General features: G+C 43.8%; 1 protein-coding gene across 2 annotated transcripts in view; it reads right to left on the minus strand.

The window, feature by feature from the left end:
- The window catches only part of ift43 (intraflagellar transport 43 homolog (Chlamydomonas)), a 74,180-nt gene that overhangs the window by 31,397 nt on the left and 28,742 nt on the right, over positions 1–14,041 (minus strand). For both annotated transcript variants that reach the window (XM_080202138.1, XM_080202137.1), the window contains exon 3: positions 11,498–11,562. In XM_080202138.1, coding sequence (XP_080058264.1) covers positions 11,498–11,562 — 65 coding nt within the window. The remainder of the gene's footprint in view (positions 1–11,497; positions 11,563–14,041) is intronic.

The raw sequence follows: 14,041 nt of genomic DNA on the forward strand, positions 1-14,041 counted from the left end.
AATTCAATCCAATCAAGTCCAATTCAGAGCCTCAACAAGTTGAGACATTCCCGATCCAAGCTGACAAGACAGGGCTCTCACCTCCTGTCTTGGGCTTGATCTACATGATCCAAGCTGATTGGAGTCAGTATAGCTCCTCCTCCAAGGCTTGATCTCATTTGCATCTTAGCCAAAAGACCGAGATGCCGCTTTTAAAAATTACTTCAAATTAAGCTGAAATGTAACCTAATGACTTCAACCAAGCACAGCATGTTGATACCACACTTGATATCCCTTGTTACTCTTTTGCCCTGTATGTATTTGTAGAAGCTCTTTGGATTCTCCTTTGCCTTATTTGCCAAAACATTCTCATGTCTCCTTTTTGTCCTCCTGATTTCTCTCTCAATTCTACTCCTATACCTTCTATACTCTTCAAGCCCAGAATTACCAAGTGCCAATGCTGAAAGTGCTTGGTTTTTATATTTTAGAGCTTGGGGTCATTTTCAAGTATATGGTGATGAAGTGAAGCAATGGTGTTTGGAAAAAGTTTGTTTCAGCTCTAATGAGTTATGGAGGACCAGGCCTCACAATCTCATTACTCAAGGCTTAACTCGATGAGATGCTCGAGGTTTACCCAGGGAATGTAGATTCCTGGAACATTGTTGGTTTGTGCTGTGAATGCTGACTTGCCGAATTCCATTAAGAGAGCTGAATTTATTTTAAGCTAACAAGGGCGGCACGGTGGCACAGTGGTCAACACTGCTGTCTCACAGCGGTTAGCAGTGCTGTCTCACAGAGCCTGGGACCTGGGTTCGATTCCCGGTTGGGTCACTGTCTGTGTGGAGTTTGCACATTCTCCCCATGTCTGCATGGGTTTCCTCCGCGTGCTCTAGTTTCCTCCCACAATCTAAAGATGTGCAGGTTAGGTGCATTGGCCATGCTAAATTGCCCCTTAGTGTCCCAGGATGCATAGGTCAGAGGGATTAGTGGGGTAAATATGTGAGGTTATGGAGATAAGGCCTAAGTGGGATTGCTGTCGGTGTGGACTCAATGGGCCAAATGGCCTCGTCTGCAATGTAGGGTTTCTGTGATTCCCCCACTAAATCTCTCTCCAGCCACCTATCCACTCCTCCAGCCCAGGCTCTTCCCTCCACTCCTGATCTTTACTGCCACTCCTGATCCTTACTGGAGTATGGAACATCAATCAAAGTTCCATACTCGCATCCAAGTGGCCATTCTTCCTGCCCAAGTATAGCAAATATCAGTGATATGCTAACCCACAGGAAGCAGCGGAGCTGAGGCTGACTCACTGAGATAGGCATTGGCCCACAGTGCTAGCGGGAGGCATGTTTAAGTGTACATGTATCAGGTGGAATGGAGATAATTCGTTTTTAAGATGAAATATATATACATGTTCACACGTTAAAAACTAATTGTCTGCAATGATGGCACAGGCTGAGGTGAGAACACCACAGAGAACTGATGGCCATTGATGTGTGCAATGTCCAGAGAGTAATCAACAATCCCAGTCACCAATGACTGCACAACAAATGACAACAATCAATCTCACCACAAAATCTGCTTACACTGTAACAGTGTACAAAACATGGTGACATGTGGGATCCACATTTAGCCAACCTCATTAAAGAAAAGAAACCGACATTGGAGCTTTTGGGAACTTTGCTGAGGTTAGCATCAATAATCAAAAGATGTGCTTGCAATTTTCTGTAGAAATCACTGGGATGTGAATATTATCAATGAGATCTCAGTCGCTGCATGGACAGGGCTTGTGTTTTATTGTCTCATTGACTTGGTTTAACAGTGTTACTCAGACTTTTCCTTTGTCCCCAAAGTTTGCTGCTCGACCATGCTGCCCGACTCAACTAAAACTCCCTACCCTTCTGGGACCATATCCCTCTATTCCCATCCTATTCATGTATTTGTTAAGATCTGCCTTAAAAGTCACCACCGGATCCGCTTCCACTACTTCCCCCGGCAACGAGTTCCAGAAACTCACTACTCTGTGTAAAAAACTTGCCTCGTACATCTCCTTTAAATCTTGCCCCTCGCACCTTAAACCTGTGCCCCCTAATAATTGACTCTTCCACCCTGGGAAAAAGCTGCTGTTTATCCACTGTGCCAATGCCCCTCATAATCTTGTAGACTTCTATTAGGTCACCCCTCCATCTCCATTGTTCCAGTGAGAATAAACCAAGTTTCTCCAACCTTCCCTCATAGCTAATGCCCTCCATAGCAGGGCAACATCCTGGTAAATCTTTTCTGTACCCTCTCCAAAGCCTCCACATCCTTCTGGTAGTGTGGTGACCAGAATTGAACACTATATTCCAAGTGCAGCCTAACCAAGATTCTATAAAGCTGCAACATGACTTGCCAATTTTTAAACTCAATGACCTGGTCAATGAAGGCAAGCATGCCGTATGCCTTCTTGACTACCTTCTCCACCTGCACGGCCACTTTCAGTGACCTGTGTACCTGTGCACCCAGATCCCTTTGCCTATCAATACTCTTAAGGGTTCTGCCATTTACTGCATAATTCCTATCTGTATTCGACCTTCCAAAATGAATTACTTCACATTTGTCCGGATTAAACTCCATCTGCCATCTCTCCACCCAAGTCTCCAACTGATTTGTATCCTGCTGTATCCTCTGATGGTCCTCATTGCTATCCGCAAATCCACCAACCTTTGTGTCGTCCGCAAACTTAGTAATCAATCCAGTTACATTTTCCTCCAAATCATTTATATATATCACAAACAGCAAAGGTCCCAGCACTGATCCCTGCGGAACACCACTTTCTGATTTTGATTTGATTTATTATTGTCAAATGTATTCACATACAGTTAAAAATATTGTTACTTGTGCGCTACACAGACAAAACATACTGTTCATAGAGAAGGAAACGAGAGAGTACAGAATGTAGTGTTACAGTCATAGTGAGGGTGTAGAGAAAGATCAACTTAATGCAAGGTAGGTCCATTTAAAAGTCTGACAGCAGCAGGGAAGAAGCTGTTCTTGAGTTGGTTGGTACGTGACCTCAGACTTTTGTATCTTTCTCCTGGAGGAAGAAGGTGGAAATGAGAATGTCCGGGTGTGTGGGGTCCTTAATTATGCTGGCTGCTTTACCGAGGCAGCGGGAAGTGTAGACAGAGTCAATGGATGGGAGGTTGGTTTGCATGATGGACTGGGCTACATCCATGACCTTTTGTAGTTTCTTGCTGTCTTGGACAGAGCAGGAGCCCATACCAAGCTGTGATACAACCAGAAAGGATGCTTTCTGTGGTGCATCTGTAAAAGTTGGTAAGAGTCATAGCTGACATGCCAAATTTCCTAAGTTTTCTGAGAAAGCAGGGGCATTGGTGGGCTTTCTTAACTATAGTGTCGGCAAAGGGGAGACCAGGACAGGTTGTTGGTGATATGGACGCCTAAAAACTTGAAGCTCTCAACCATTTCTACTTTGTCCTGGTTATTAGATCATAGAACAGTACAGCACAGTACAGGCCCTCCGGCCCTCAATGTTGTGCTGAGCTTTGTCCGAACCCAAGATCAAGCTATCCCATTTCCCTATCTTTCTGGTGTGCTCCATGTGCCTATCCAATAACCGTTTGAAAGTTCCTAAAGTGTCCGACTCCACTATCACCGCAGGTAGTGCATTCCACACCCCAACCACTCTCTGAGTAAAGAATCTACCTTGGATATCCCTCCTATATCTCCCACCGTCAACCTTATAGTTATGTCCCCTAGTAACATCTACATCCACCTGAGGAAATAGTCTCTGAACGTCCACTCTATCAATCCCTCTCATCATCTTATAAACCTTTATTAAGTCGCCTCTCATCCTCCTCCGCTCTAAAGAGAAAAGCCCCAGCTCCCTCAATCTTTCCTCATAAGACCTACCCTCCAAACCAGGCAGCATCCTGGTAAATCTCCTCTGCACTCTCTCCAATGCTTCCACATCCTTCTCATAGTGAGGTGACCAGAACTGCACACAATATTCTAAATGTGGTCTCATCAAGGTCCAGTATAGTTGCAGCATAACCCCATGACCCTTAAACTCAAACCCCCTGTTGATAAACGGTAACACACTATAAGCCTTCTTCACGGCTCTATCCACTTGAGTGGTAATCTTCAGAGATCTGTGGATATGAACCCCAAGATCTCTCTGTTCCTCCACATTCCTCAGAACCCTGTTGTTGACCCTGTAATCTGCATTTAAGTTTGTCCTACCAAAATGAATCACCTCACACTTATCAGGGTTAAACTCCATCTGCCACTTTTCGGCCCAGCTCTGCATCCAATCAGCGTCTCTTTGCAGCTTACAAGACCCCTCCCCCTCATCCACTACTCCACCAATCTTGGTGTCATCAGCAAATTTACTAACCCATCCATCAGCCCCCTCTTCCCAAGTCATTGATAAAAGTCACAAAAAGCAGAGGACCCAGCACTGACCCCTGTGGTACACCGCTGGTAACTGGCCTCCAGTCTGAAAATTTTCCCTCAACCACCACCCTCTATCTTCTATGAGACAGCCAGTTACTTATCCAATCAGCCAAATTTCCCTCTATCCCACACCTCTTTACCTACTTCATGAGCCTACCATGGGGCACCTTAACAAACACCTAAAATCCATGCATATGACACCAACTGCTCTACCTTCATCTACACACTTAGTTACCTCCTCAAAAAATTCAAATTTGTGAGGCAAGACTTACCCCTCACAAAACCGTGCTGACTATCCCGGATTAAGGCAAGCTGCTTGGCTTTTGATGCTGGGTTGATGGTCGTCTCCTTGAAGCAGATAGTGTCCTCAGATTGTTGTAAAGAGAGGTTGAAGATGTCTGCGAATATCCCCGCTAGCAGGATCTGAGTGCTCATCCGGGCCAGTGGCTTTCCGTGGGTTGACCTTCAAGAAAGCTGCTCTGACATCTGTAATAGTGACCTCAGGTATAGATTCATCCAAGGCTTTGGAATCTTTCTTTGTACGAGTTCTAAGTCTTACAATCTTCATCAAATACATCTATGGTGCTATCTTTTTCTCAAATTTTTGGTTATTGGCTCCCAGGTTAATATTTTCTTCAGTCATAGAGGTTTACAGCATAGAAATAGGCCTTTTGGCCCAACTTGTCTATGCCACCCCTTTTTTGAAACCCTGAAGCTAATCCCAATTGCCTGCATTTGGCTCATATCCCTCTATACCCATCTCACCCATGTGACTGAACGCTTTTTAAAAGACAAAATTGTACCCGCCTCTACTACTACCTCTGGCAGCTTGTTCCAGACACTCACCACCCTCTGTGTGAAAAAATTGCCCCTCTGGACCTTTTGTATCTCTCCCCTCTCACCTTAAACCTATACCCTCTAGTTTCAGACTCCCCTTCCTTTGGGAACAGAACTGTCTAGCTGATCTATGCCCCTCATTTTTTTATAGACCTCTAGGATCACCCCTCAGCCTCCTACGCTCCAGAGAAAAAAGTCCCAGTCTATCCAGCCTCTCCTTATAACTCAGTCTTAACCCTCTTCCCCACACAATGCAAAAGAGTACACAAGCTAACAATGCCACAGTTTCCCTTTTCCGGAAACCTTTTCTTTCTTCTGAGTTGTAGCTTCTCTTTAAGATCTCACAGTTTTTTGCTTCTGTAAATCATTGTTCCCGTAGCCCATTTCACTTCTCCTTGTGCACACTCTCCATAGCTTGGAATTCTACCCATCTTATTGATAGACAAATAAGTTTAACCTTTCTTGCGTACTCACGGTTTCCTTTCCTGTCCAAGCCTTTTTGTATTGGAAGTTTCTTTCCCTTTGATTTACTTTTCAATCTAATGCACTGGGTTTCATTTTCTTTACATCCAGTCAAAAAAACATTTTTCTGACTCCCGTTGCCAATTTCTTCTTTGCTACATGTCAATCAATAACTATGCAAAGAAGGAAAGTAATGAGGTGTCACACGAATGGGTTGTAGTTTAACATGATGTAGTTTTATTAAGAAGGTGCAATTTATTCCAAGTCTAAGATGGAAAAGCCATAAAAGCCCCCCAATCTCTCTGCTAACGTCACTACAGGTCCATATGATGTGATACAAGAAGAATTGCTATCACTTTAAATACATTATAAATATGATCATGGCTGATCTTCTGCCTCAATTCCACTTTCCTGTCCTCTCTTCAGAATTCCTTTGTTCCAAGAGATCAAATGTCAGTCAAACTCAATCTCCAATGTGTTCAGTGATGGCACATCCGGAACCCTCTGGGGGAGGGAATTCCAAAGATTCACATCCCTTTGAGTGAAGATATTTCTCCTCACAGTCCTACATGACTGGTCCCTTATCCTGAGACTGTGCTCCTGGGTTTTAGATTCCACAGCCAGAGAAACAACCACTTGGTGTACACCGTACCAAAGCACTTCAGAATCTTGGAGATTTCAATGAGATCAGGTCTCATTTTCCCAAACTCCAGAGAGTACAGATCCAATGTACTTAGTCTCTCATCTCAGGAACCAACCTAGTGAACCTTCACTGTGCCACAACCAATGGAGATATAGGCTGGGATTCTCCCAAAATAATTCTAAGTGCCGAAAAACTGGAGTAACTCACGCTAGTTTTTTTAGCAGGATTTTCACAATGAATCTCCAACATTGTGCATCACAGATTCACGTTGAAAATCCAGAGGCACGGCCTGTTCCCGCTGGAGAGACCAGCAGCATAGCAATGAGTGGGTGACTGTGCAGGCATCCATCTGTCACAGCGAAGGTCGGCAATGTGCAGTCACCCCGCACTGCCAGCCTCCTAGTCTCTGGGACAGTCCCTTCCCTCCCTCTATCACTGATCCCTATGCAGAGTGGCAGTGGAACCCCTCCACCCCACTGATCTCCCTCCACTAGGCCCTGCTCCCTCCGATCCTATCCCCTTGGCACTGCCCAATGCCTGGTGGGCTAGGGCAGCGCAGTGAACTTGGAGAATCGCCCACATATTCTTTCTTACACATGGAGACTAAAACTACACATGCATTCCAGATGTGATCTCAATGAAGCCCTGTACAATTTTAGCCATAATGTGATTGATGCTGAACTGCCCTCTCAAAATGGTCAAGTGAGAGAATCAGTTCAAGGACAATTAGGGATGTCAGCGACACCAAATCCACAAAAGAATAATTTAAAAAACATAATCTGTAGTGAATATAAATACTCTTGGCCCCTTCAAATGGGTGAACTTATTAGACTTCAAATGGGTAGAAACACCTTTCCCTTAAAAGTTTATTTATTTATCAGTCACAGGTAGGCTCACATTAACACTGCAATGAAGTGACTGTGAAAATCCCCTAGTTTGTTCTATATGTTTACATTCTAAAACTCCATTCCCTAGCCCTCAATTTAATCTCTCGCTCAGGATGAACCAGGCTGTTCTGATCAGCAAAATCTATGTATGATCACTGCCATGGCATTTTAGGTCACTCCCATGGTGTTACAGAGATGACAGGGGTGTATTTATTTGTGCACAGGATTGACACTGTCTCACATTTTCTTCAATCTGAGCATCCAGACCCGGCCACCAATAATTACTGTGTGCTAATTCCTCCATTCACACTACACTAAGATTTCTTTAATATAGAAGTCTTTAATAAAGAAGTCTTCCCCGCAGATTAGGAGGAATGATCACTCGGATTCCCCATAACAGATACCCAGACTGGACACTGAACTCAAGCTTTCTTTGACACACATGGTTTCATATCAGGATGTGGACAATGTGTTCCAGTTATCATTCCTTTCAATACCACATCCATCACCTTCCCCTCACAGGATCATCTCTAGTATGGCTCTGAACTTGAGAAGCTGTCACAAATGATCTGCTAGTAAAAAATAAAGAATATTACAAAGCTAGTTGGTGGCATCTACTCAGTATGATACTGCACCAGCATGATAAACCAGCAAACAAATCTTCAACTGAAGAAAGCAGATACTGACCAGCGCACAACATTGGATTTATTGTTGTTTCAAATTCACCATAAATACAAACTGAACCATCTGTTTCATTCACTTCATCTCCCTTCATTGAGCCAAGTCTCTCTTTGAATACACCCTTGTATTTGTGCAGAAGGTGCTGTGGGTCTGTTTTGACACTGGCCAATCCACTGACAGCTCTCTAGTTAAGCTTTATCTTCTCCAGCTATGATCTCCCAAACACAGCTGGAAAATTATCACGAAGCACACGGAGAGACAGTTCCATTGCTTGTCTATTCAACTCTACATTGACCATGATGTAATGTTTTAACGACCCAATCTCCTCCGTGTATGATCTTAAAATCACATCAGCTGGTTTTAAAGGAAGATGCTTCAGTTTTTGCTGGTACATAGTCTCAGAAATTAAAGATACAGCAGCTCCAGTATCAACCTCCATCCTAACAGGTCGTCCATTTAACATTGGAATCACCCAGAATCTATTTGATTCACCCTGTATGGATAAGATAGTTAGTTGGAGCTCTTCATCACATCATTGGACATTCTCTTCTCACAGTCATAATTCTTTTCTTCCATGTTCTAAATTCTTTGTGTAGAATGCAACTTATTCTATTCTTTGAAGATATCCAGATTCTTGTTCTGAATATTCTTCCCAAGGGAAGCTGGTCTAGCCCCAACAAGCTTTTCCAATGTAGTCATTGTGCTATAACCTTTCTCCAACATTTACTTGCTGAATGGCCCATTACGGCACGTCTCTGACATGCTTGTTGCTGTTTTGACTTCTTATGGGCAGTCCCAAACTGTGGATCTTCATTCCTGAACCAAATTGTGAAGCCTCTTTAGCAGCCAGTTCCATTGACACTGTGATTTCTACTGCAGTCTTTAAAGTTAAGTAAGCATGTTGAGTAAGCAATCTTCTTTGGATAGCCTCATTTTGGAGACCAGAAATTAAACAATCTTGGAGAGAATCTTCTAACCAAATTCACAATGCTGTGCCAGCCTGTTTAAAGCTTCCACAAACTGAGCAATGCTTTCACCTCCCACTTGAATCCTTGGTGAAACTGGAGCCGCTCCATGATGATCATTAGTTTTGGAGAGTAATGCTCTTCAAGATTCTCCATTGGAAGGATTTATAGTTCCAATTGGCCCACCATTTCTCCAGCTGGCTCTGGCAACTGAAGACTGATCAGTATATTTATTTTGTATTACTGTCTCCTCAATGCTCCCCTTTAAACTCTAGAGACTGGTGACTTTTTCTTTAAACGACCCAGCCATACAGCAAAGCATTCTTTCTTTTCAAATATGCCAGATACTGCCTGGAATCTCACTGTCTCTGATCAGAAAAACCCGCTCTTTCAAAACCCACACAGATTTTTTTTTTTTACTTGCCCTTCCTGCACTGTTGTTAATCCTGTTTTTGATTTTCCAAACCTTTTAATATTCAAAGTGTGAGGACCCACAGTGATTTATATCTGCTTTAGGTCCTTTCCCAATGTTCTCGATAAAATAAAATCCCGACACGTCGCTAATTTTCTTTTCGAAACATCCTAACCTATGTTAGGGGCTGCGGATTTTAAACAAAAAGAAAAAGATGCGGTTGGCACGTGTAGATTCACAATAACAACAACAGATCTATTGAAAGAGTTGTTGTCTGCACAGAGAACAAACTAAGACTAAGAGCAGGATGAAGCAGCCCAATCACACCAACATCAAATCATATGACCTGTTCTTAAAGCAATCATGCAACTATTTAAATATATGATAATAATATTAATGGTTTACGTCTTCATAAATCATTTCAGACTGAGATGAGGAGAAATTTCTTCACCCAGTGTAGTGAACCTGTGGAATTCTCTACTACAGAAAACAGTTAAGAGAAAAATATTGTATGTTTGCAAGGAGGAGCTAGATATAGCTCTTGGGGCTAACGAGATCAAAGGATATGAGGGAAAGAGGGGACAGCTTACTGAAATGGATGATCAGCCATGATCATAATGAATGACACAGCAGGCTCAAAGGGCCAAATGGCCTATTCTTGCTCTAATTTATAAGTTTCTATGTTAATTGTCACTAGCTCCACAACCCTCCATGATCTCTGCAAACTTAGAAATATTACTCTCTGCATCTTCATTTAAGTCATCAATATTTATTGCAATTTGCCAAGGCCCCAGCACTGATCCTTGCAGCAGTCCACTCATTACATCCTGTCAGTTTGAAAATTCTACATTTATCATTGTAGTTTGTTAGCTGTCCTTCAACCAATCTTTAATCTACGCTGTTGTAATTCAGGTCAGAAATTCCAACGTGTTTTATGAAGTCCATCTGAATTGTAAGTTTTGTAATTTGAATTTGGCTCGGGTGAGCGTGGGATGCTTCATTCCAGGTATGATTCAAATGACCCACTAGGGAGCTCCTCTCAAACAAAGTTTATTTAAGAATATAGTCGATATGTATGAAAGAAAATTAGCGATAACGTTTATCAACTACAAACAAAAACAAAATAATCACGATAATGTATAAAAAATATATCTAAAATGTTCCAATCAAACAAAACTTTCCATAGAAATAAAACCCTTTCCACAGGTTTATCATAGCAAAAACCACTGCTCACGTGATACTAGGACTGAATCCTTTGGATGAATGCTGCAGTTCTCTTGATACACATACAGACAAGCTTGGAGTCAGAACAGTTTCCCAGAACACCAGGGAGAGATTCTGGTTGAGCCACCAACAGCAGATTCTCTACTCCAGGAAGGCAAGAAGCCTTACTTTTAGCTAACCAGCAGAATTTCCAAAACCAGGGAGAGAGAAACACTTCTTTTCAGCTTGATGTCCCTCCTAAAGTAAAACTACTGCCAGCCAAAACTGAAAATGAAACCTTAAATTGACTGGGAAGGAAAAAAACTGTGCAAAACACATGTCCTTCCTCCTAACAATGTAGGATCATAAAGATCCCAGAGTAAAAATAAACAATCTCCATTTAAGAAGCAATAAAAGGATTTCTACAGACAACTCAGCAACACTGAGAACGTGACTTTAAAAAAATCTCTTAAAGGTACACTAATGTCACAATGCTAATATATTACTCCCAACTTAATGAGAGTTATGGGGATAGGGTGTGGGGGTGGGGCCTGGTTGAAATGCTTTTTTGCAGAGTTGGTGCAGACCTGACAGGCTGAATGGCCTCCTTCTGTACTGTAGGGATTCTATGAGACCACGTCATGTGTATTCTTAACTCTTTATGTGGTACTTTATTGAATGTGTATTGGAAATCTGGGTATATCTCCTGTCTTCCTTTAATTACTCTACTAGTTACATCCTCCATAAATGCCAATAAATTTGTTAACTATGGTTTCCCTTCATAAAACCATCTTGACTTTGTCTGACTATACTGTGATTTCCTAAGTGCCTTGTTAAGCTTTTCAGAATTATCAATTCCGGCAATTTTCTGTCAACTGACGTCAGGAGTCAAAGCCAGATCTATACGGTTCAGCAAAACTATTCACATTACAGGAAGAGCCCTTTAAAAATCCTTGCACTTGGCACTTACTTGAATGATCGAGGGGTGTCATCTGCCCATCCACCCTGCCGGCGTGCAGGTTTACTTGAGGGACCCTGCAACAAATGCAAAGTGATTTAATTAGTAGAGTTTCCTACCACCAGAACACAGTGTAGCAAGAATCAGTGTGTGTGTAATTGTATCCTGGGAGAGTCAGTGTGTGTGTAACTGTACCCTGGGAGAGTCAATGTGTGTGTAACTGTACCCTGGGAGAGTCAGTGTGTGTGTAACTGCACGCTGGGGAAATCAGTGTTTGTGTAACTGTACCCTGGGAGAGTCAGTGTGTGTGTAAATGTACCCTGGGAGACTGAGTGTGTGTGCAACTGTACCCTGGGAGAGTCAGTGTGTGTGTAATTGTACCCTGCGAGAGTCAGTGTGTGTGCAACTGTATCCTGGGAGAGTCAGTGTGTGTGTAACTGTACCCTGGGGAAATCAGTGTTTGTGTAACTGTACCCTGGGAGAGTCAGTGTGTGTGTAACTGTACCCTGGGAGAGTCAGTGTGTGTGTAACTGCACGCTAGGAGAGTCAGTGTGTGTGTGTAACTGTACCCTGGGAGAGTCAGTGTGTGTGTAACTGTACCCTGGGAGAGTCAGTGTGTGTGTAACTGTACCCTGGGAGAGTCAGTGTGTGTGTAACTGCACGCTAGGAGAGTCAGTGTGTGTGTGTAACTGTACCCTGGGAGACTGAGTGTGTGTGCAACTGTACCCTGGGAGAGTCAGTGTGTGTGTAATTGTACCCTGGGAGAGTCAGTGTGTGTGCAACTGTATCCTGGGAGAGTCAGTGTGTGTGTAACTGTACCCTGGGAGACTGAGTGTGTGTGCAACTGTACCCTGGGAGAGTCAGTGTGTGTGTAACTGTACCCTGGGAGAGTCAGTGTGTGTGTAACTGTACCCTGGGAGAGTCAGTGTGTGTGTAAATGTACCCTGGGAGAGTCAGTGTGTGTGTAACTGTACCCTGGGAGAGTCAGTGTGTGTGTGTAACTGTACCCTGGGAGAGTCAGTGTGTGTGTGTAACTGCACGCTGGGAGAGTCAGTGTGTGTGTAACTGCACGCTGGGAGAGTCAGTGTGTGTGTAACTGTACCCTGGGAGAGTCAGTGTGTGTGTAACTGTACCCTGGGAGAGTCAGTGTGTGTGTGTAACTGTACCCTGGGAGAGTCAGTGTGTGTGTAACTGTACCCTGGGAGAGTCAGTGTGTGTGTAACTGTACCCTGGGAGAGTCAGTGTGTGTGTGTAACTGCACGCTAGGAGAGTCAGTGTGTGTGTAACTGTACCCTGGGAGAGTCAGTGTGTGTGTAACTGTACCCTGGGAGAGTCAGTGTGTGTGTGTAACTGCGCGCTGGGAGAGTCAGTGTGTGTGTAACTGCGCGCTGGGAGAGTTAGTGTGTGTGTGTAACTGCATGCTGGGAGAGTCAGTGTGTGTGTAACTGCACCCTGGGAGAGTCAGTGTGTGTGTAACTGTACCCTGGGAGAGTCAGTGTGTGTGTAACTGTACCCTGGGAGAGTCAGTGTGTGTGTAACTGCACGCTGGGGAAGTCAGTGTGTGTGTAACTGTACCCTGGGAGAGTCAGTGTGTGTGTAACTGCACGCTAGGAGAGTCAGTGTGTGTGTAACTGCACGCTGGGAGAGTCAGTGTGTGTGTAACTGCATGCTAGGAGAGTCAGTGTGTGTGTAACTGCACGCTGGGAGAGTCAGTGTGTGTGTAACTGTACCCTGGGGAAGTCAGTGTGTGTGTAACTGTACCCTGGGGAAGTCAGTGTGTGTGTAACTGCACGCTAGGAGAGTCAGTGTGTGTGTAACTGCACGCTGGGAGAGTCAGTGTGTGTGTAACTGCACGCTGGGAGAGTCAGTGTGTGTGTAACTGTACCCTGGGGAAATCAGTGTGTGTGTAACTGTACCCTGGGAGAGTCAGTGTGTGTGTAACTGTACCCTGGGAGAGTCAGTGTGTGTGTAACTGTACCCTGGGGAAATCAGTGTGTGTGTAACTGTACCCTGGGAGAGTCAGTGTGTGTGTAACTGTACCCTGGGAGAGTCAGTGTGTGTGTAACTGTACCCTGGGAGAGTCAGTGTGTGTGTAACTGTACCCTGGGAGAGTCAGTGTGTGTGTAACTGCATGCTGGGAGAGTCATTGTGTGTGTGTAACTGCACGCTGGGAGAGTTAGTGTGTGCGTAACTGTACCCTGGGGAAGTCAGTGTGTGTGTAACTGTACCCTGGGGAAGTCAGTGTGTGAGAACCCCAGAGAAAATGTGTTAGTGAGGAAGTGATTTGATTTATTATTATCACATGTATTGGGATACAGTGAAAAGCATTGTTAATTGTGGGCAATACTGACAAAGCATACCATTCATAGAGTCCAACACATTCATTTGGTAGCATGAGCTTCCAGAGCCCTGCTCCTGATGAAAGCTCGTGATTGCAAATAAATCTGTTGGACTTTAACCTGGTGTTGTGAGACTAATTACTGTGCCCACACCATCCAACACCGGACTCTCCACATCATGTTCATAGAGTACATAGGGGAGAAGAAAAGGAGAGGG

This window comes from Carcharhinus amblyrhynchos, chromosome 14 (genome assembly GCF_965287045.1).
Source record: "Carcharhinus amblyrhynchos chromosome 14, sCarAmb.v2.hapA, whole genome shotgun sequence".
NCBI classification, from domain to species: domain Eukaryota; kingdom Metazoa; phylum Chordata; class Chondrichthyes; order Carcharhiniformes; family Carcharhinidae; genus Carcharhinus; species Carcharhinus amblyrhynchos.